Below are 24,715 nucleotides of genomic sequence, written 5' to 3'. Positions count from 1 at the left end.
AAGATATGAGCCAGTCTTCCTATATCGGATGCTCCTTACAACTAGCTGTTTTTATATATATATATTCATGTAGGAATTACAGAAGGAATCAATAATGTCCACAAACTTTGAATTATCTTTATATAAATGAAAACCAAAAAAAAAAAGAAAAAAAAAAGTAATTTTGAATTTTGAAAAAAGAAATCAATAATGTCAACAAACTTTGAAATATCTTTATATAAATGAAAACCCCAAAAAAAAAAAAAAAAAAAAGTAATTTTGAATTTTGAAAAAAGAAATCAATAATGTCAACAAACTTTGAATTATCTTTATATAAATGAAAACCCCAAAAAAAAAAAAAGGAATTTTGAATTTTGAAAAAAGAAATACCTAAATTGAGGAATGTGAGGTAAAAGTACAGTGCAAGTTCCTCTGTTATCCCCAACAAGCCTCTGAATCAATTCTACTTCATATGTAAAGATGAATGATGGGGTGGATATCTAAAACCAGCAACATACTTGTACCAATGGCAATCATACCACATCTGATGTTTATATGTAAATGGGATTTGTATATGAAATATTAAGTCATTGCTCCATTGTTAAAGACCCTGCATCAATCTCTTGACATTTGGTCTTGATGAAAAGTTTGCCTTATTAGCAATCATATCACATCTCCATATTTGCATTGTTGAAATATTAGGTCATTGCTCCATTGTTAAAGACCCTGCATTAATATCTGTCATTTGGTATTGGTGAAGAGTTTAATAAATGTCTTATTGGCAATCATATCACATCTCCATACTTGAATTGTTGAAATATTAGGTCATTGCTCTATTGTTAAAGACCCTGCATCAATCTCTGTCATTTGGTCATTTGGTCATGATAAAGAGTTTAATGAATGTCTTATTGGCAATCATATCACATCTCCATATTTGTTACGTGTTGGAATATTAGGTCATTGCTCCATTGTCAAAGACCCTGCATCAATATTTGTCATTTGGTCTTGATGAAGAGTTTAATAAATGTCTTATTGGCAATCATATCACATCTCCATATTTGTCACGTGTTGAAATATAAGGTCATTGCTCCAGTGTTAAAGACCCTGCATCAATCTCTGTCATTTGGTCTTGATGAAGACTTTGTCTTATTGGCAATTATATCACATCTCCATATTTGTTACAGACCCCAGCTGCATCAATCTGTGACATTTGGTCTTCAGATGAAGAGTTTGTCTTATTGGCAATCATATCATATGCAATTTAAGACCCTGCCTTTGACCCAGGTGGGGCGGGGAATAAAGGATTATTGAGACTGCTACAAGGGGGAGGGAGGGGGAAACCAAGACTAGAAGAGGAGCATACTGTGAACCAACTCATTTTTCAGACAACTTATTAACGAGACTTCAAGCGAAATGAAATAAGCCGAATATAAATCACAATATTTCAAAATAGAATGAAGTAACTCGAAAAATAAGATAGTCACGAAACACATCCATGCAAAATATGTGAAAAAAAACAGCAATATGGGATTCTTTTTCTGTTAATTTTTTCATTTGTGATTTCTGAGCTTTTTATAGTTGACTGTGTGGTATCTGCTTTGCTCATTGTGGACGGCTGTACAGTGACATGTAGCTGTAAATTTTTGTGTCATTTAGTCTCTTGTGGAGAGTTGTTTCATTGGCAATCAAAATACATTTTTTTATTTCTGCTTTGCTCATTGTTGAAGGCCGTACAGTGACCTAAAGCTGTTAATTTCTATGTTATTTAATTCTCTTTTGAAGAGTTGTTTCATTGGCAATCATAACACATCTTTTTCTGCTTTCCTCATTGTTGAAGGCCGTACAGTGACCTATAGCTGTTAATTTCTATGTTATTTAGTCTTGTGTGGAGAGTTGTTTCATTGGCAATCATAACACATCTTTTTTCTGCTTTGCTCATTGTTGAAGGCGGTAAAGTGACCTATAGCTGTTAATTTCTTATGTTATTTAGTCTCTTGTGGAGAGTTGTTTCATTGGCAATCATAACACATCTTATTCTGCTTTGCTCATTGTTGAAGGCCATACAGTGACCTATAGCTGTTAATTTCTGTATCATTTAGTCTCTTGTGGAGTGTAAAGTCTCATTGGCAATCAAACTACATCTTCTTTTTCGTACATACACAGGAAAAAATCCTATGTGAAATATGATAGAAAGGGTGATACACGAAAAAAAAAAACGCTGCGAATATTGGTAGAAATGGCGCAACACGAATAAAATGTCCATAAAATAAGTTGGTTTACAGCAATTAGTTCCTATAGAAATGTCAACTGTGTTACAAAAATATGACATTTAATTGATTTTAAAAAGAAGGTTGCCATTTATCTGTTCCCCATCAAATTGAAATTTGAATATCATCATAATGGTCAATCGAAATTGAAGAGAAGAAATGAAATAAAAAAATTGTAAACATGAATAGGTCTAAAGAAAGAACATTTTTCAAATTTTACATTTCATCACCCCCCAAAAAAATCCTTATTTAACTGTCCCATTCTGAATTTTAGGCATTAGGTATTTATCTGAAGTTATAATAATATGTAAGACTAAATTAATGGCATTTTGTCTTCAGAAAGTCATTTACCAACGACAGTCAGTCTCAACCCAATAAATTCAATTCTGCACACATACTTAATGAATAAAAAGCAACCATATCCCTCCATCTGGTTAGTACCCCAATCCCTTACTAGAATTGCATACACCAATCTCTCTCTCCCTTGTGCCACTCTATCATGCCACTTAAATACATAACAACCTATTTAGGAAGTATCATGTTAGTAAACCCCCCAGGTTAGTGTTGATACTTCATAGAATGAAAAGATTTTTAAATGAAGTACTAGATATGGAGGGACATAAGTATAATTTTTAAAGAAATTAAAATATTTCATAAACTTAAATGAATGGATGTTACAATTTTCAGTGTAGCCAACTGGTTAGTGGAATAACCTTCATTAAGATTGCCAGAGACTAAAACTTTGTTTAGCCAATTGACATGATCATTAAAAAGCCAAAAGAGATATCATTATCTCATACTTAATAAACTGTAAATTTACAGGAAAATAACAATTTAAATTTCTAAAAGCATTGCTGCAGACCTTAATACTGATTCAGAATAAGAAAAGTTAAATAATAAATAATGAAATAATGTTGAAGAAGAAGAAGTTTGATAAATCTGAAAAAAAAGGACAAAACAGAAAAAAATTTTATTAAGAAAACTATTAAAAAATTTAAAAAAGAACTAAAATAAAAAAATGTTGACATTGCTATGGGAACCCTGCCCCTTTTAAGGCAGACTTCATACAGGCACTAATCAAGGATAAAAAGAATCAAGCATTATCCCTTAATTTCACATTCCACAATGTAGGTGATCTCTTCAAAGGTAACTAAAAAAATGTAAATCCCAACTAACCCACTGAACCAGAAGAAGGATACAACAGATATGGCGCTGTACTTCATTCTTGCCGTCGCCTAGAAGCCATCAGCAAGGACCAGCTGAGAGCTATAATTTGACAAAAGAGACTTCAATTTCCCCATTGTGAACTTTCCATGTGTAGCAGCAATCCAATTATACCTGTAAATGAATTTCATGTCTCCTTGCTAATTATTCCACTCTTTGCATCTCATGCATGTAGCTATGATTCCTTTAAAAAAACAGTTGCTGCTTAAAAAGATACTTCTGAAACAAGGATTGTTAATGATCAAGTTGAAAGAAAGTCATTCTTTACATGATTTATTGTTAACCAAAATTCTAGATGTGAAAAAATATAATCATTTACAGTCAAACCTGCCTTAAGGTCACCACTCTTATTTAAGAGGTCAACTATCTCTAACGGTCTCTTGGATACCATCTTAAGCATTTGTTCTGTCTATTTCAGTGGTCACCTGTACATGTGGTCACCTTTATCTTAGTGCACAAAATCATCATTGTACTGTTTTTCAGTTACCAATTATCATGATTATAATCATGATGAAAAATACATATGTTCTGTATCAAAATTAAAATAAGAAAAGGAACCCGTTTGAAACAAAGATCTAGAAATAGGAATTAAATTTGTGAATCCTTGTATTCCTCTCCCTTCAATTAATACCATTGAAAAGCATTTCATGGACTTATTTAGCCAAGTGTATAAACACCATTAATGGCTTCTTCTAATTTACAGTGAAAGAGTCCACCATGTAATATTTGTCTGCTCACATGTCAGAACAATAAATCTTCCAACTATAAAACTAAACCAAGTTTTAATCCCAGCCACATTATTTTTGGACTGGCAATTTTTCAGAACTTCTTTTGATACTTCCCATGAGTGACATACTTAAAACAGGCTTGACTGTACATGATCCCTAATACTAAAGAGATCTTTATATTCAAATTTTATAGGGGTCTAGGTGGCCAAGAGGTCTACATGTATGTAGTTACTACTGTAATCACTAGCCAGTCAACACTGAGGTTGTGAGTTTTAACCCTCTCGTGCAGGTGCATTTGACTCCAATCTTAATGGACTAGGATTGTCAGTTTCCCAGACTAAGTAGCTAGCAAAGGTCTGAGGTTTTCTCTAAGCACACCCGCTTCCTTCACCAATAAAAACTGATCGCCACAAAATAGCATAAATTAGTTGCTTGAAAGGGGCGTTAAAACACCAAAACTCAAAAATCATCTTTCATAAAAACTTAAATTTTCAGCAGTATAATTTTTTTTCCCATTATGTTTTTCTCTTGCTTTTTTTTTAAATATACTGCTGCACCAATAAAGATGTGCAATATAACAGCTAGATATTCTTGGGAAATTCTAAATTTTATATTTTTTCAAAATTTTCACCTTAATTTCAATGGCTGTTTAAAAAGAATCTACTGAACAATTAGCGTTTTAAAAGATAAAGTTAAAAGTCAATTCTTCCCAATATTCATGATCTTAAATTCAGGATGTAATTCAGCAATAAGTCATCTGCAGACTTCATTTCTGGAAGCATGAGTATTAAATAATAAAAGAAGTAGATCTTTAGCCTTATAAAACATATTATAAAGGTCTTATTTGATAAATCTTATAATCAATGCATTTTAACTCAAATTTAGAGAAACTCAAATCTCTATATTACACAAGTTTTCACCAGTATCATATTTTTTCTTCTCTCATTTTTTTTTAATTTCATTTTTCTTAAATTCATGTAGTAAACAGCCGCCCCAACAAAAGATGTGTAATATAAAGGCTAGAGTTTTTTGGGAAATTCTAATATGTTTCCATATTTCAGCACAATTCCACCTAAATTTTGGTGGCTATACTTAAAAAGAAACTTAAATGAATAATTAGGCATGTCAGTTAACTACTAGCAGTCTGATGTTATTTATGTATTATTGTCATTTTGTTTATTTTCTTTGATTACATCTTCTGACATCAGACTCGGACTTCTCTGGAACTGAATTTTAATGTGCTTATTGTTATGCGTTTACTTCTCTGCATTGGCTAGAGGTATAGGGGAGGGATCTCACAAACATGTTTAACCCTGCCACATTTTTGCGCCTGTCCCAAGTCAGGAGCCTCTGACCTTTGTTAGTCTTCTATTATTTTAACTTTTAGTTTCTTGTGTACAATTTGGAGTTTAGTATGGCATTCATTATCACTGAACTAGTATATATTTGTTTCGGGGCCAGCTGAAGGATGCCTCTGGGTGCAGGAATTTCTTATTGCATTAAAGACCTGTTGGTGAACTTATGCTGTTGACTGCTCTATGGTCGGGTTGTTGTCTCTTTTGCACATTCCCCATTTCCATTATCAATTTTATTTTAATTAGGGACTTTTTAGCAGTAAAGTAACTAAGAGAGTCCACTCTTCACAGGATTCTGGATGTTGTTCCAACTGTTATAAGTCATCTGCAGACTTCATTTCTGTGAACATGTATATTTAGATAATAAAGGAAATGGATCATCAGCCCATAAAACATTATTCTTTTTTAAATGTCTTATTTAACCAAACTCATTATCAATATCTTTTAGTCAAATTTAGAGAAGCTCAAACCTCTACATCACAAAACTCTCAGCAGAACTGTCTTCTCATTACAACATGTGATCTTCTATCTCAAAAGTTTCATCTACAGCTGTCCCCTCCATTATCATAAGTTCCCCTCTGTCCCAAAAACATCATCTACAATATGAAAATAATTCAATTATTGAAAACTTTAGATTTGTAAACTATACCGATATAATTATACCTTTCATTCTACCATGTCAATTATTATGGTTGTATGTAATGCCATAGGTCTTAACCATTTATTGTTAATGAGTTTGTGCCAATAAAAATATTTGTACTTGTATTTGTACAATAGGTGCCATATCCAACTTAGGATATAAGCATCTGATTATAAATATCATATTAAGTAAACAATAATATGTTCATCCCTATCCATGTTAATAATGTCTTAAGCACATCTAATACAAGCTCAATTTAAACAGAGTTAAAAGTATATATGTCAAGTTTGAAATTATCTCAACATAAATTATTAAAGATATATTGAAACTATTAAATTAAGCTATATCGTATAGAGCCTTTATACTACCAAAGTCAGTAAGGGAAATAACACATGAATTGTTTTATTTCCAAGGTACTTTATGCTGGTTTCTAGTAGTCAGGCCAAGTTAATGCTAAAAAAATTGTTAATAAAATTGAAAATGGAAATGGGGAATGTGTCAAAGAGCAACAACCTGACCAAATAAAAAACAACAGCTGAAGGTCACCAACAGGTCCTCAATGTAGCGAGAAATTTCCGCACCCGGAGGCATCCTTCAGCTGGCCCCTAAACAAATATATACTAGTCCAGTGATAATGAACACCATACTAATTTCCTAGTTAAACTTATATGTAATGGTCATAATCAAAACTTGTAAAAGGTACGTGTTCCAATTTGAGCTGTGATCACGAGTCACTTAAATTATTGTTCTAGACATGCCTAATAAGAAAAAAAATAATATGAAAATCAAGAGAAGTGGTATATGCAGTGTTACCTGCCTAGTTGGATAACTTCAGTATTTCAACATTGATCATTAATCCTTCTTAAACCGACATACTTTTATGATAAAAAATTATGCCTATCCTTGCAGAAACAAAAGTGCACACGGTGAAACAGTCTCGCCTTCTGTATTTTCCATTGATATTATGTTGATAGTTCTAAATATAAAGCTGTATTACAACTATCACATACATGTAAACTTAACATAATCAAAGGAAATGAGGTCAAATGTCAGATATAGCCAAACTACAGTATACATCTACACCCACAATCATTCCATACACTAAATATGCTTTAAATGTACATAGAGTTGACCTAGTCATTCAAATTGCATATCTAAGAAACAAACTTATAAAGGAAAACTAAGCATTGATCAATGAACCTTGAAAATGAGGTCAAGGTTAGAGGAATCATGCTAGACAGATATGTATATGAAACCGGGTGGAAATGGGCATCATAAAGACTTGTTGTAATATGTATGGATTCTTTATTAAAGGTCTTAGTAATCAGTTGCCTCGTATAAAGACCCTACAAAACATAATTTTAAAATACTATAAATACAGGTGCAAAGATAGATAACTCTGACAAGTTTCTGAACAAGTACATTGCACTGTATAACATCCTAAATAAAATAATATTCTCTTTCACATCTATAATTCTTTCTCAAAGACTCAACATAAACTTGCGTCTTACATGTATTAGTTTATGCATCTCATAAACTTAATTGCAATAAATATTCTGTTACCATGTAAATAATATATTCTACATGAATTCCATAAATAGTAATAAACTAAGCAAAACGGTAAAACATTAACATATCTACATGCAGCAACTCAGCAATGCAAAGTAAGCAAAATAAGCAAATAACTAACCAAATTATAAAACAACATAATACAACTCTTTGCTTACCTCAAGTGCTAGTTTGAAGGTCACAAGACTTCATATGTGTATTGGCTACATGTACATCAAATATTAACCTGAAGATAAATATAAATTTATAACTTCTGTGTTCCATGTCTATAATATGAACACATACCAAAAATAAGAAAATCTGTTCCCTTAGATACTAAAACATAATAAAGATTTAAAATGAATATTTAACTATTTAATTTACTTCTTATTTATACACAAGAAAACTCTTTCTTTCTATTTAATATAATTTCACTACGATGCTCTATTATAATCTATTATTTAGTAATTATTTAATATTTTAATCATTTATCAATCTTTAATGATTTAAAGCATGATATGGTTAATTAATTGTATTTATCATTCATATTAAAGGTCATATTCATACTACAGATTCATTTCTCCATTCAATCCAATCAATCTAACCAAATCTTGCATACTCTGTTAAAAACTCTAGGACTATTAAAACTATGTGAGAAAAGTATATACAACTGACCTGTAAAGTAGTAATAATGTAAGTGGATTCCCAAAAGATTCAGCAATAACTATACAATATTTCATATAAGACAATTTGCAAACTCCAAAACTGTGAAATATATCTGCTCATTATGACAGTTGAAATAAAAGTGACCAGAACAATAGAATGTTCCCTCCAAAAAAAACATGTGACCAAAATCACTATCCATAAGAAATATAGCCTTAATTAAGATTCTAAATATAGAAATCAAGGTAACATAGACAAACAGGTACACTGGTCAGTTTAACAGTACTCAGACTAGACAAATTAAATACCATTCAATTTGTAACTAATAATATCAATAGTATGACCATCATTTTATTCCAATATATAAATACAAATTTACATTATCAAAAATATGCTAAATTTCACTCTACCACAATTACATATATATGCACATGTACAACACAAACAGTTAGGTTAATGTATTAGAAATCCAGGAATAGGAGATGACAAAACATTTTGGGGCTCTTTTTTAATTTTATTTTCTAACTGGAGTGCTACCTTACGGCACACCAGAAAGTACAGAAATGCACCTTTTAAGATAACAAATACCACAAATCTTTAGTCTGTTATGTTCTTGTTTTAGTTTTGAAGGTAAAAAATCTGCTAGGAATGCAATTTATGATTATTTTATTGTTTACTCTCCTTGGCAACCAAATATATATACACATTTTGACACTTAAACATGTTGCGGTCTTAAATTTGTACTCCATTAGCTTTGCCCTTGTAACCAAAGATTGCGCTTTATATGATATCCTCAGAATGTATCGCTTTATATTTTTGAATGCGAATAAGTCAAATAAACATTTTAGCAGGATTTTATATTATAATTAAGAAATAATTCATTGGGGCTTGAATATATATAGTGATTTTACCACAGGTTGGCCCTTTATGACAAATATTTTACCCCTGAGCGATAGCGAGGGCTAAAATATCGGCATAAAGGGACAACCCGTGGTAAAATCTAGATATATTCAAGCCCCCATGAATTATTTCGATTCTGATAGAACACATACGGCAATTCTTTTGGATCGAAGCGCTCTAGGTGTAGGCAAATATTTGCCGTTCCCATAAATAAACGCACTAATAAACTAGCGTAAAAGAACGGAGCATACTGCATTAGTGACATGCTTAAACTATTTAAAATAATGTATTTAGACAGTTTTGGATGAATTTGAATGCTCATTTATTTATTTGTCTTATATGATGTACAATAAAGGGCTTTTGCCACATTTTAGCATCATTTGTGTATGTTTCCTTTGATGTTTTTCGGATTCGCAAGCGTGTATTTTCCCGTAAAATGCTTACATTCTAACGTCATTGTTCTATGACGTCGGGTATCTCATTCATAAAAAAGCATATGACGTGGGATTACAATCGGAACAGCACTGGCAATATATTCATATTTTACCACAGGTGTGTACTCAAAGCGTTTGAAGGACGTCATGTTAGAATTTGGCATAAATTACATTAAATGATGCCAGTATGGCAAGAAATTTATACCCTGCTTGATGGCTTCTAAACCAAGGTTAGGTATGCTATTTACAGCAAAATTGACCTATAAGTACTTTAAAATACCTAAAAATTGTACAATTTGTCCTTTACAAAGGTAATTTTATGATTTTAAATAAGATAAAGGGAAAAAATTTAGAAATTTACCCCAAAATTGAGACGGACTTGCAGTTTTTCACTATGATCCATCATTTATTTTTAAATCACTTTTTGTCTGACGTTGCAACATCAACTGCTAACCTTCATAAAATCTTTATTACTGAACCAATTTTAAAAACTAAGGTACCATTTTCATCGTAACAGCTAGTAGAACACAGAAAATATAATAAAAATTGAGGCAGGAGGGGAAAAATTTCACCTTAAAGTAGCACTCCATAGTTAGGTGTGTAGTTTCACATTTTGGCCCTGCAAATATGAGAGCTAGTGTGCAATAAAATTCTTTGTTGGATAGCTGAGTATTAAAATAGCCTTTGTATTGGGTTTAAATGAACATCAAGGTTATGCAATGTATGTAATATAGGCTGTTTTCTGTATGACAGTCCGTAATTGCATGTCCCTACCATACATTGGTCCGGCAATTATTGTAATGTTTTTTTCGTTTTTTTCCAACTTTTTAACGCACACACTTTGTGATTGGATTTTACCAAAAAATGAGGCGAAAGACACCCATTTTTTATTTGATCATTAGGAAGATTTGGGGAAACAGTTTCTGAAAAGGTATCACTCAAAGGCATTGAAATTCTAGTTTGATCCAAATTTTTGGGGGGAAATGTGACATGTTCAAAACCTTTTTGCAATATTTTATGGGAAATTAATGCAGAATGTTGCCATGGATACACAGAAAAGGAATTAATTTTAACCCTTTTAACTTTTGAAAATCAAATCTATGGAAGATACTGATTACATACATATGCACATGTACAACACAAACAGTTAGGTTAATGTATTAGAAATCCAGAAATAGGAGATGACAAAACATTTTGGGGCTCTTTTTTAATTTTATTTTCTAACTGTGGAGTGCTACCTTAGCTGACTATGTGGTATGGGCTTTGCTCATTGTTGAAGGCCGTACGGTGACCTATAGTCACGTTGTTAATAGATATAGGAAGATGTGGTGTGAGTGCCAATGAGACAACTCTCCATCCAAATAACAATTTAAAAATTAAACCATTATAGGTTAAAGTACGGCCTTCAACACGGAGCCTTGGCTCACACCGAACAACAAGCTATAAAGGGCCCCAAAATTACTAGTGTAAAACCATTCAAACGGGAAAACCAACGGTCTAATCTATATAAACAAAACGAGAAACGAGAAACACGTATATATTACATAAACAAACGACAACTACTGTACATCAGATTCCTGACTTAGGACAGGTGCAAACATTTGCAGCGGGATTAAACGTTTTAATGGGCCCAAACCTTCTCCCTTTTTCTGAAACAATAGCATAACATCACAACATATAAAAACATACGATAAAATATCAATTAGCAGACTTAACTCAATCAAAAAACGTATGATTACACAAAGAACGAATAAATTTGATCTGCGATATCTGAATACAAATGCACAGTTAATTAAATATTAGAGACAAACAGTCATGACCAAAAGGCTATCAAACAAATTCAAACACACTGAGAAATATTTAACCAATCAATGTTCACTTTAGAAAAAAACCGTTTTTTTATAATCTTGAAGTTTATACAAATGTTGTAAGAATAAGTGAAAAATTGAAGATATTACAAATAATCAAAGCTGGTATACAGCCAAGATCCATATAAATAAAAAATGACAAAAAAGCATTATAAACAGTATCAACAGGTCGAATTAACAAGAAAATACGATTTGAGAGTACTCGCAGTTACTGACAGCTAGTTAAAAGCCAAAACCAATTAATAGTAAAAAATCATGCATCAGAGACTAAAATCGACTAAAACACATCACAGGGATTTAGTATTTTAACGTCATTAATAGTCAAAGAAGACATGACTTGTGCAATGCCAAAAATAAATGTATCGACAGGTAGTAGTATAGTGAAGAGCGACTTCTATAGAAATAAAAGTTAACGTGGCTGTGTCCCCTATACATCTCGCCTCAAAAGATAATGAAATTTAGTTATGTTTTAATTTGCTAATGACAAAATCAATATTAGTGCCAATGTGAACTATATTCAGAGATCTAATTACAATATTGGTACGATAACCCTTACTTATAAGTTTGTTTAAAGGTTCGATGAGTTTACAAGGATCACATAGTGATTTCCTCGCTTTAAGTACAATATTACCATAAAATTTAGGATGAGAAATACCATTTTTAATAAGCTTTCTACAGGTATAGCCAAATTTACTAATCAAATCTTTGTATCTATGAAAGAATTTAGTAAAAGTTTTAAGTAATTTATGGTATCGAAATCCCTGACACAACAATTTACCAGTGATGCATTGATTACGTTCGTTCAAATCTATGACATCAGAACACACACGGGCAAACCGAACGAGTTGCGATATATAAACACCGTATGATGGAGCCAAAGGCACATCGCCGTCTAAAAAAGGAAAATTAACAATAGGAAATGAAAAATCGTCTCTTTTGTCGTAAATTTTAGTGTGAAGTTTCCCGTTTGAAATTGAAATGTCTAAATCTAGAAAAGGACAACTGCTGCTGTTTATGTTAGATTTAGTTAAAGTAAGTTCGTTTGGGTAAATTTCTGAAGTATATTTAGAGTATGTCTGTCATTTTGGATTCTTGTGGACAGTTGTCTCATTGGCAATCATACCACATCAGTGGCGGATCCAGAACTTTTCATAAGGGGGCCCGCTGATTGACCTAAGAGGGGGCCTGTTCCAGTCATGCTTCAGTGATTCCCTATATAATCAACTAAAAAACTTTCCCACAAAAGAGGGGGCACTAAATAATTCTTTTGTAAATATTTATTTATTATTATCCTACACATGTGCAGCAGTTAGTAATCTTCAAAAATATGATGGGATAACTGGATACCATTAAAAGGAGAAAAGGAATTCCATGTTATTTAATAAAAGTAAATAAACCCGACCATGAAGGCAACCTTTAGCCACATAAATTATTTGTGCATTAATAGTTTAACCTCTATTTAATCCCATTATAGAAGGATTGTCCCTCTATAAAGGTATAACACCATTTAGAATGTTTGTTCCCACCATTATCACGCCCCCCCCCCCCCCCCCCCCCTTCCCCTTAATTTTTTTTTTAAATCATCTTGTCATGATGTATTTCAATTTTCTGAACCATGCATTCGAATGATTCCAGATACACACGTTTGTCTATACTCAGAGTGCAATTTCAGTCTTTAAACCTTTCAGCTGAATTTACATACATGTATACATATGAACATTAAAAATAAACAATATTGTCAATACATTGGATGTTGCAATGTAAATGTTCACTTTTATCTAAAAAAAAACTCACTGTAAATATGAAGTTGTCACTAAATCTTTTATCTAGAAGCAATAGAAATAATAACATCCTTCACAATGTGCTTGAGTGTATCAATAAACTTGTCTTGTCTTGTTCTATAAAGGGTGTAAAGATCTAGAGAAGAAAAAGTTCGCACCCACGTATAAATCATGGAATACAATATGGCGCGAAACGGGACAGACCGAAGCTAGATTTGACAATTTTTTTTATTGATTATTATCTTTGATTTTAACCAACTTGGATCATAAAAAATACGAAAAGATTTTTTTTTTATTTTTTTTTTTAAATCATTTTATTTCTCTTTAAATTCGTTAAAAAGATCATTTGAATTTGACCTTGAACTGTTCACACAGCTCACATGGGGGCATGTTTGGTCTCTTCTGCACACTCCAGAATGTATTCTGGTCAAGAGTAAAACAAAGTAATCTGGACCTCTTCTGGAAATATTATAAGGAAGATCAATAAAACAAAAATTCAATTTGTCGGCCAATATCACTGTGTATCATCGACACCGGAAATTGGGTACTAACGAAGGAGATTCACTTGTTGTCGAGTATCGAGTTCAGAAAAATGAGTTGCGAGTTACGAAAGTCGAGTTGCGAGTTACAAAAGTCGAGTTGCGAGTTACAAAAGTCGAGTTGCGAGTTACGAAAGTCGAGTTGCGAGTTACAAAAGTCGAGTTGCGAGTTACGAAAGTCGAGTTGCGAGTTACGAAAGTCGAGTTGCGAGTTACAAAAGTCGAGTTGCGAGTTACGAAAGTCGAGTTGCGAGTTAAGAAAGTCGAGTTGCGAGTTAAGAAAGTCGAGTTGCGAGTTAAGAACGTCGAGTTGCGAGTTACAAAAGTCGAGTTGCGAGTTAAGAAAGTCGAGTTGCGAGTTACAAAAGTCGAGTTGCGAGTTAAGAAAGTCGAGTTGCGAGTTACAAAAGTCGTGTTGCGTAAAAATGTGGAACTAAAATATTTTAATTTTTGGTGTAACTGTATAACCTTTTGGAATGATGATTGCTTATAGAATTGTACATAGTGTTGTTGATTATTTTTGTGGTTTGGACTTTATCTGAGTCTCTTGGTAAAAATAAAATGGACTAGATAATAACTACGTATAGTATTTTCTGAAGAAGCAGATAGCCTTTTGAAATACAACAGATGGCTTGCAGTTTAATTATTTTAAAATTTCATACATAGCACCGTTGTATTAAACTTAAAGGGAGATAGCAACTAAACTATAGTACATATATGTAAAACACCCCTCTGCAGATTTCGTTTAAAGTGGGCTTTTTGGGGCAGCTGCAGAGCCGGGCAATACCGATTCGTTAGGGACCGCAAAATTTATTGTTTGTCAGTGACACTCAAACATGAGGATGTGAAAATTATATATGATGGGGATGAATAAAACCAGTTTAAACCCGCCGCATTTTTTGTGTCTGACCTATGTCAGGAACCTTTAGCCTTTGTTGCTCTTGTATATGTTTTAATTATAGTTCATCTTTATATTTAGCAGCATAGAATGGCGTCTCTATTCTTTATCTATCTAATATTGTGTTTCGGGGCCTGCTCAGGGCTCCCTCTAGGTGTGTGATTTTTCGCTGTGTTGTAGACCCAATGACCTTTGGTTGAATTGTATATTTTGATTTGGTTGCTGTCTCTTTGACTCATTCCCCGTTTTCATTCTTTATTTTATAAATGTAGCTGTCAAAGATACTATTGTAAAAACTGCATTTGCGCCATTTTACAGGCAAGATTTAATTGGAAAGTATAAAATGATTATTGCTACATCGTGATTTCATAAGTATTTTTTTTAAAGTATTTGGTAACTTATTAAACTGAGTCACTTAGGTATAAACTTGAGTTATATAGTGTTCACATGTTTGATATTGTCAATTATAAGTTATTTTTAACTTAATTAAAAACGGCAAAATAGCAAAACTCTGTATAAATCGCTTTTCTGCTGGAGCTGGTAAAATAGCCCCGAAGGGAGTCGACAAAACAGTCACTGCCATATTTTATACGTTGAAACGAAATATTATTCTAAATAAGTCACATATATTTAATTCAAGAGAGGACCTGAACTATAAATCATTACAATTATCATTGTTAAGTAACATATATTCATTTACATTTCGTTTAACATCTAGACTTGTAATAATATACACATGTAGTTCCCTAAATATCCATGTACAGACACATTCTCAAATATACACAACACTCATTTGAGAGATATGAAAAATTAGCAAAAATACTGAAGAATATCTCCTTGAAAAATATCTCCCTACAGATCATCTTTGTACATGCTGGACAACTTGTAATGAAATGTATAATGTATGTGTATGGATGAATCAAGGATATAGTAACTATACAAATCCTTGATTAAATGCATCCGGTAAAATTCAATTATAAAAATCTTGAAAAGGTTGGGATTCAAAATATCCCCTTAGTTTACTCCAATTTGGGAATAAAAATTAGAAGTAAACACATTGTCTATTTTAGCACATAATTCACTTTTATTGTACATATCTCTTACGATTGCATGGAAATTACTACCTATGTTTGGCGGCAAAAACACACGTTTTTCAAAACGATGGATGGAATAATGAAAACGGAAAAGATCGATCTTCAATCGGTCTTAAAAAGTCTACTTCCAGATATCGATGTAGTTTTATAAAGATCAATCTTATTTGAATCGATCTTTTTTCAAGTGTAAATGCTTAGATCGATCGCTTTTTACAGGTGATCGAATGATATATGCAGATATGAAAATAAATCTGCGCATGTTCGACGTGTTTAAAATGATGGATTGAATACGAAAAGTAAACATAGATTCGTTTTTTTTTATTATCTTCTAAATCATTAAGTTCTATTTGTTTGCTGCAAATCCTCATCTTCAAACGCATTGGCCGTTCGTTATTTAGCGATAGTCTACACACATATCTTTGTTTAATGACTTGTGATGCAGACCTGCCAACTATCCCGATTTTCGCGGTATCATCCCGATTTTTACCCCTTAACCCGAATCCCGATATCGGGATCGTAAAATTTGTCAAAATCCCAATATTTTTTTAACTCGCAACTCGACTTTCTTAACTCGCAACTCGACTGTTGTAACTCGCAACTCGACTTTCGTTACTCGCAACTCGACTTTCCTAACTCGCAACTCGACTTTTGTAAATCGCAACTCGACTTTTGTAACTCGCAACTCGACTTTTGTAACTCGCAACTCGACTTTTGTAACTCGCAACTCGACTTTTGTAACTCGCAACTCGACTTTCGTAACTCGCAACTCGACTTTCTTAACTCGCAACTCGACTTTCGTAACTCGCAACTCGACTTTTGTAACTCGCAACTCGACTTTCCTAACTCGCAACTCGACTTTTGTAACTCGCAACTCGACTTTTGCAACTCGCAACTCGACTTCCTTAACTCGCAACTCGACTTTTATAACTCGCAACTCGACTTTCTTAACTCGCAACTTGCAACTCGACGATAAGAAACCCTCGCTAACGAAGCGGAGGGAAATAGAAAAAAAAAGTAAACAAGACTGTTAAGAATTCATTCAATTTAAAGCATTTCCACTCATTTGATGAGAGTGCCGCTTTAGAAATGATTTTCTGATATATAATTCTTTTAAAGAACTTTCAATGAATGTTTCTTTTAAGTAATGATATTTTTTGTCTATTTCGATATTAGAAACATGACCAAGGTGGATAGTCTAAACAAGGATTTGTATAGTTAAATCTAACTATACAAATCCTTGGTCTAAAGCAGTGTGGCCAGTATATTATCTTAGATGTATTTGGCAAAACTTCTAGGAATTTTGGTCCTAAATGCTCTTCAACTTCGTACTTTTGTTTGACCTTTATTAACTTTTTTGGATTCGAGCGTCACTGATGAGTCTTTTGTAGACGAAACGTGCGTCTGGCTTATATATACTAAATTTAGTTCTGGTATCTATGATGAGTTTAATTAGAATCTAATAGGTCGGTAGACTATTTGCAACCGCAATTAAATTCCGCCAATGTTGATCAATGTTGCATCATCACTTCAAATAGAATTAGTCGGTTAAACCATGTGATGGAAAACAATAGACTGAACAGGTTGTTAACACTTGCCACTATCAATAGGGTCAAGCAACATTTTCGAAATGTTAAGTTCATGTAAGTTTGCAGTTTTCTTGACATGCATTGTGAAGTGTCATCGTATTCATTTTACATAAGAAAACTATAAAAAAAAAAAAAAAAAAAAAAAAAAAAAAAGATGTCTCGGCGCTGACATGATCACTCTTGCAATTCACATATTGGATTGCATGTTGTTGTATATGCCACTCGCTATACTCTTTGCTCTATCATCACAGTTTTATTTAGTGGCGGAGGAAGCCGGCGTATCCGGAGATAACCATCGACCATAAGAAGGAAAGCGGTCAATGAGAATAGGAGTTGAACGAACCTTGGAAAATATTACCAAAATATTTATCCCGATTTTGTTCATAAACAGCTATCATGATCCTTGTACTTAAACAAAATAAAAAGGGTTATCCACTTTTTTTCTATAGCCTTCGAAGAGCTTTATGTAAAAAAAAAAGACAAAAAATCGTATACATATATACACATGTTTATTGCGAAAAGATAAAAACAAATATCAAAACTTTTTTTGCCAGGTAAGCGACGGCCCTTCTGACTTTATTACTGTCATTATTATTGTTATGAAAAGCTTTTCACTTCAGTATAACAAAAATGTTAACTTCAATGCATGAAAGTAAAAGGATAGTTTGATTAAACGTCTACAAGAATACAAACCAAAGACACAGCACAGTCTTCAAAACAATTTACCAGGCAACGTATCTATTCAATACAAAGAGTTGTTATCTATTTATCAGAGTTTGACGTGTACAAATCACACACAAACTAACCTATTACCTCTTTATTTATTTTTTTCAGAAGAATAATCAGTGTTCCGCTCTATATCCTGATGTGTATTAGTTATGCTTATTGTTCCGTTTTACCAAAAAGTTACGATCGTTATCCGAAGGAGGAATTGAGAAGCGTCATGAATTTGTTTGAAAACCTAGCATCCAAAGATGGACTTATTAAATCAAATGACGCTGGTTTATTGTCTATGAACAAGGAACACACTAATGTAGACCATGAAGGAGTTAAACCTTATCACGTTTACTTGGCAATAAAAACAAAAGATGGCGCTGCAGAAGAGGAGCAGACGACGGACAAACGAGTCCAAGATAGAGGAATTGACTATTGGTTAGGTGGTGGGCGCTTCGGGAAACGATATTATGATTATGGTTTGACCAAAACCCGATTTGGTCGAAGCGTGGATCATATAGATCTAAATGAAGATGGGGATAATTGAAATCCTTTTGACTGGTTTACAGTGAAAGCTTACGAACAAATAGAAAAGTTTTGAATATATATATATAATATGTAAATGGCAAGTAAGTTTGCAATCAACAGACCTACTATACAATAATAAAAAAATGTAGTTTTATATCATGCTTTTTTCACTTATCAGCCAGCCGAAATTATTCTGTATTTAACTATGATTTTTGTAAATGTGACGAATCTTATCATGGAACTTGCATCATGCATCAGGGGTAGCTGTAAAACATAGAGAATACTGCGGAACCACGCGTCTCGCCAGCAATCAGTGAATTTACTTGAAGTGTGTACACGTGCAATATTGACTGTCAAAAACCGTAGTCAATGTTTTAGTCAAATACAGAATTTCAACAAACAAACAAAAACACAAAAAAATCTTCTCTCACTTAAAACTTTAAAAAGTTACTCTGAAATATGCTGTCTTTTGATAGTACAAAAAGTTTCTGTCCAATTTATATCACGAGTTGGTTGACCGTTATGGAATAACCGTTTCACAAATGAAATAGTTTATGTTCCTTACGTCGTTACAATCCCCTTCCCTTTCATGAATGTGACCTATCGAATTAGACTATTTACCGGATTTGTTATCACATAAGCAACACGACGGGTGCCACATGTGAAGCAGGATCTGCTTACCCTTCCGCAGCACCTGCATGTGATCACCCATAGTTTTTGGTGGGGTTCGTTTTGCTTATTCTTTAGTTTTCTATGTGGTGTCATGTGTACTATTGTTTGTTTGTTTTCTATTCAGTTTTTTCCAGTCTGCAGAAGATAGCAAAATAAACAAACACCCGAGTTTCTTTGATACGGTCCACTCATTTACACAGTTTAAATCACCTATTGTCTGCAGATGTCTATTGTCCATTTAAATCAATACTACTCACAACATGTATTATATGAGGGAAGATTCTCAGACCTCTTTCCCGACTTATTTTATTTTGGCACCTTCTGCAGGAACGAAAAAAACTGGATAGCAAAATCTAGTCAAGTTTATAATTTTCTAAAATATAAAATGCATTTAAAATTTATATATCTAGTTCGGAACTTCCTGCCATCCCTTAAAACTTTTGCCGGTGCATATGTTTGTCTGTACTCAGAGTCAAATTTGTGGTGTAAATACGGTCATATTAGCCAAAAGGTTATGATGAACTTTAAATATTTATTTCTTGACATTTGATATATATTTCTTTTCGGTCTTGTAGTCAAATAACAGTCTAAAATATTAATTTACGTTTCCGTTCTAGGATAAATAAAGGGAATTGTACACTATCTTGATAGATCCTCTTGATAGTTTATATATAACTTTTATATCAATTCCTGCTTTCCTAATAATTGTTTTATATCCAACGTGATATTGTACTTTTTGTTGCAGTTTTAAAAGCTTTTACACATGAAATGATAAGGGACTTTTCCTGTCCCCTAAGTTTTGAAGTTCTTTTCGAATATTCTTCCATTGCTACAATAACGCATAGTTTATTATCATCATGTCTATTAAATTCAAATGGTCCAATGTGCTTCCCTGGTTTGGATTGTTTAACTAAATCGTCTTTGTACACGTTCATGTTGTCATTAGAAATAGTAATATTATTAAGTTTTATCAAATGAACAGTTTGAAAGCGTTGCGCACTAAGCAGCATAAGCAATTAGTGAATGCTAGCGTTTGTGATAGTTGTAATACGGTTAATTCATCATTTGCAGGTAATGTTTTAAATAATCTAAAACTATATTTACATCCCATGTTTCTGTATATTTGGGAAGAGACGGTCTAGTATTGAAAATTCCCCTCATATATCGAGTTACTAGTTTATGTTTTCCAATGTCTATCCCACTTGTCACAGAACAAATTGAAGATATTGCTGATTTTGCAGTGTTGATTGCACTAACTTAATCCACTATCATAAAGTGATGATGAGAAGGACAACACAGTGTTTATAGATGGGTCAAGTTTATCAGTTTGTCTCTTATTTGAAAAACACATCCATCTTTTGAAATAACTCCCATATTGTTTTCCTGTGCATTGCCTCCAAGATTGTAAAATGATGTCATCAGTGAGTGTTGAAAGTCCTTTCCAAAAGGCTCAAATGAAAGGGTATTACTGGGGGAAGGCCCAACTAAAATGATTTTTTGGGAGTTAGGCCCATTTGGGATTTGGTTCATAGTTGCTGTTAAGAAAAAAATATACGTATACAACTTACATTATTTCGGTTTGACTCGTCAGCTCCGTGTGGCAAAGATCGCCACCGGACATGGCTCAAATGAAAGGGTATCACTTGGGTTAGGCTCTACTGAAATGATTTTTTGGGAGTTATGCCCATTTGATAATTGCTGTGGTTCATAGTTGGTGTTAAAAAAATAAATACGTATACAACCTACATTATTTCAGTAAGACTCGCCAGCTCCGTACGGCAAACTTTGCCCACAGGACATGGATCAAATGAAAGGGTATCACATGGGTTAGGCTCCATTAAAATAATTTCTGTGGGAGTTATACCATTTTGGAATTGCTGTGGTTCATAGTTCCTATTAAGAAAAAAAAGTACGTATACAACCTACAACTGAAATATTTTTTTGGGGAGTTAGGCCGATTTGGGAGTTGCTGTTAAGAAAAAAAATATGTATACAACCTACATTATTTTGGTACGACTCGCCAGCTCCGTACGGCAAAGTTTGCAACCGGACATGGATCACATTAAATGGTATAACTTGGGGACGGCCCACTGAAATGATTTTTTGGAGTTAGTCCCATTTGGGAATTGCTGTGGTTCATAGTTGCTGTTAAGAAAAAAAATATGTATACAACCTACATTATTTCGCTAAGACTCGCCAGCTCCATACGGCAAAGTTCGCAAACGGACAATGCTCAAATGAAAGGGTATAACTGGGGGAAGGCCTATCTGAAATGATTTTTTGGGAGTTTTGCCCATTTGGGAATTGATGTGGTTCATAGTTGCTGTTAAGAACAAAAACACGTTTAAAACCTACATTATTTTGGTAAGACTCGCCAGCTTCATAGGGCAAAGTTTGCAACCGGACATCACATCAAAGAGGGGGGCAAGGGGGTCCCCATAACAGCAAAACAGTAAATTGATTTGGTGAAAAACAGATAACAAGGAATTGAAAAGGGACAATAACAATAACAGTAAATGAAATATGAAAATAAATCTTTCAAGGACCAATCCAGTAGATGACTCGTAGATCTTAGTATATATAACTTGTGGTATGGACCTAGAAAATTGTAATTTGTGTAAACAAGACGTTTCGGCCGTTGAGGCAGTTCTGCCTTGGTTTTTTTTTCCGTAACTTGTAAAATAAGTTATAATTTGGATGTTGAATTTTTCTGACCGAAATTACTAGTTTCTGTGTTTGATATACGGATGTTTTTAATCTATGACATTTGAGGGATCAATTTTTAATGATTTAGGTTTTTTATTTCATTTTTGAAAGTAGTGCAGCCAGTGACACTGTATTATTAATTTGATTTTTAGATTTTTTATTTCTGAAAAGCAATATATATACTTCACAAGTTATAAAAAAAAAAACATTGATGCATAATATATTTTTTGTATTTAATGACCTAATGATATAACTTACTTGCAAAATACAAAAATACACAGATCAGTGGAGACAGGACATGTAACTGACACACGCATGTCAGTTATGGTTATTCTGATAATAGAAATTGGACCTAGTGAAGATTTGGATGACACAAAGAGAAACGCCAATCATGCATCTTATGTGAAATTATAGAATATGAAAAATTTGGGTACAGCATTGGAGAAGCTGTAGGATTTTTAAAAAGATATTTGTCGACTGAAAATTAAACTGTAGACACATCTTTATTTGCATCACTGGTTTCCGAGCTTCAATTTTCACCATGTGAAGCAGTTAAAAAGCTTTTGAAAATTATGATGGTCAGGGTTCTCTTCCATGTAAATGAAAAGAGAGGGAGTAGCACTTATAATATAAATGCTAAAAGAACAAAAATGTGTCCAAAGTACACGGATGCCTCGCTCGCATTATCATTTTCCATGTTCAATGGACCGTGAAAATGGGTAAAAAATATGATTAGGCATTAAAATTAGGAACATCATATCATAGGGAACATTTGTACTAAGTTTCAAGTTGATTGGACTTCAACTTCATCAAAAACTACCTTGACCAAAAACTTTAACCTGAAACTCGCACTTTCATTTTCTATGTTCAGTGGTCCGTGAAATTGGGGTCAAAAGTTTAATTTGTCTTTAAAATTAGAAAGATGATATCATAAGGAACATATGTACTAAGTTTCAAGTTGAATAGACTTCAGCTTCATCAAAAACTACCTTGACCAAAAACTTTAACCTGAAGCGGGACAGACGGACGGACGAACGAACGGATGGACGGACGAACGAACGGACGGACGGACGAACGAACGGACGCACATACCAGAAAACATAATGCCCCTCTACTATCGTAGGTGGGGCATACAAAAATGTATAATTCCCAAAGCCAAATTTAAACCCACACCACAGTCCACTAGGTAATGTAAAACAATTCAAAGGAAAAAACTAACTGGCTATTTATCCACAAAATAGTGAACGAGAAACTTAGTTACACAGTAACAAACTACAACCACTGAATCCAGGCTCCTGACTTGGCACATACAGAATGTGACGGCGTCAACTTAAGCATGCTAGTTGGTGTCCAAACCTCCCTAAATCAGGCACAGTGGTGTAATAGTACAGCATAAAGATTATTATGTGGTCATTGAATAAAAATATCTATAGGGTGTACTAATGCTTTTTTTAGAACAAAATCAATACTATAAGTTATTGTACAAGTAATAAGTGAATTATAATTTGTACAAAATGCTGCATGTTCACAGACAACAGAATGTATTACAAAGAATAATAATAATATATACTGCAATGGTCCTGGGTACAATTGATTTTAATATTTTTATGTGATGTATGTTACTGAAATTCTTCTGCAAATACAGGACCACCCGATATTACCAGAAGAAAGACCCCAATAGATATAAATTGTAAGAAGATGTGGTAAGCGTGCCAATGAGACTATTATCCATTCAACTGTTCAAATCACAATTTTCAATTATCTTCAACTTTACGGAAAATTGGTTGTCAAAATGCCAACATTTCAATTTTCAATAACAGTTAACAGCAAATAGATTCTCACAATAACAGATAACAAAATAGATAATAGTCCTATAACAGCTAACAAACAATAAGACAATAACAGCTAACAGTAAATATATTTTCAGAATAACAGATAACAAAGAATTAAAAAGGGCCATAACAGCATAACAGTTAAACCCCTTGCCCCCCCCTCATCAAAGGGTATAACTTGGGCAAGGCCCCACTGAAATGATTTTTTGGAGTTGGTCCCATTTGGGAATTGCTGTGGTTCATAGTTGCTGTTAAGAAAAAAAATAATGTATGCAATCTACATTAATTCGGTAAGAATTGCCACCGGGTATGGCTCAAATGAAAGGGTATAACTTAGGGAACCCCTCTGAAATGATTTTTTTAGGAGTCAGAACCATTTGGGAATTGCTGTGGTTCAAAGTTGCTGTTAAGAAAAAAAATATGTACATAACCTACATTATTTTGGTAAGAAAATGTTAGACTATACAGAGGCGGATCCAGGATTTCCAGTTAGGGGGGTGCTAATTTTTATTTTTCGGCGAGCGGAGCGAGGCTAAAAATTTTTGAGTTTTTTTTAGGTAAAATTATTGAAATATTTCTCTAAAGGGGTGAAATGTAGATATCTCGAACTATTGTGTGTTAAAATTAGCGAGGAATTAAAGTTTGAAGCTAAAGCACACCTGACAACGATCTACAGAGAGACGGGCGGACAGACGGACACTAAGTGAGACGAGACAGATCACAATTGCTCACCTGACCAATATATTTTTCAAACGAAAA

General features: G+C 33.3%; 1 protein-coding gene and 1 long non-coding RNA gene across 3 annotated transcripts in view; one reads left to right on the top strand and one right to left on the bottom strand.

Moving 5' to 3' along the window:
* The window catches only part of LOC134694670 (uncharacterized), a 52,163-nt gene extending 33,319 nt beyond the window's left edge, over positions 1-18,844 (top strand). Inside the window, exon 2 of the mRNA XM_063555714.1 lies at positions 18,339-18,844. Within this exon, the coding sequence (XP_063411784.1) occupies positions 18,339-18,765 (427 nt within the window). The 3' untranslated portion in view covers positions 18,766-18,844. The remainder of the gene's footprint in view (positions 1-18,338) is intronic.
* Positions 251-13,937, bottom strand: LOC134694672 (uncharacterized). 2 transcript variants are annotated; one of them, XR_010102578.1, is made up of 3 exons: positions 13,401-13,937; positions 7,921-7,988; positions 251-6,149 (listed from the first exon to the last, which is right to left on the bottom strand). It is a non-coding gene; the product is annotated as an uncharacterized LOC134694672 (long non-coding RNA). The 2 variants fall into 2 exon arrangements; XR_010102579.1 differs by lacking the exon at positions 13,401-13,937 and adding an exon at positions 8,417-10,730.
* Positions 18,845-24,715: the final 5,871 nt, after the last annotated feature.

Source organism: Mytilus trossulus, chromosome 13 (genome assembly GCF_036588685.1).
Source record: "Mytilus trossulus isolate FHL-02 chromosome 13, PNRI_Mtr1.1.1.hap1, whole genome shotgun sequence".
NCBI lineage: Eukaryota > Metazoa > Mollusca > Bivalvia > Mytilida > Mytilidae > Mytilus > Mytilus trossulus.
Note: the sequence above shows the minus strand (reverse complement) of the source record. Positions and strands in the feature narration are given on the sequence as shown.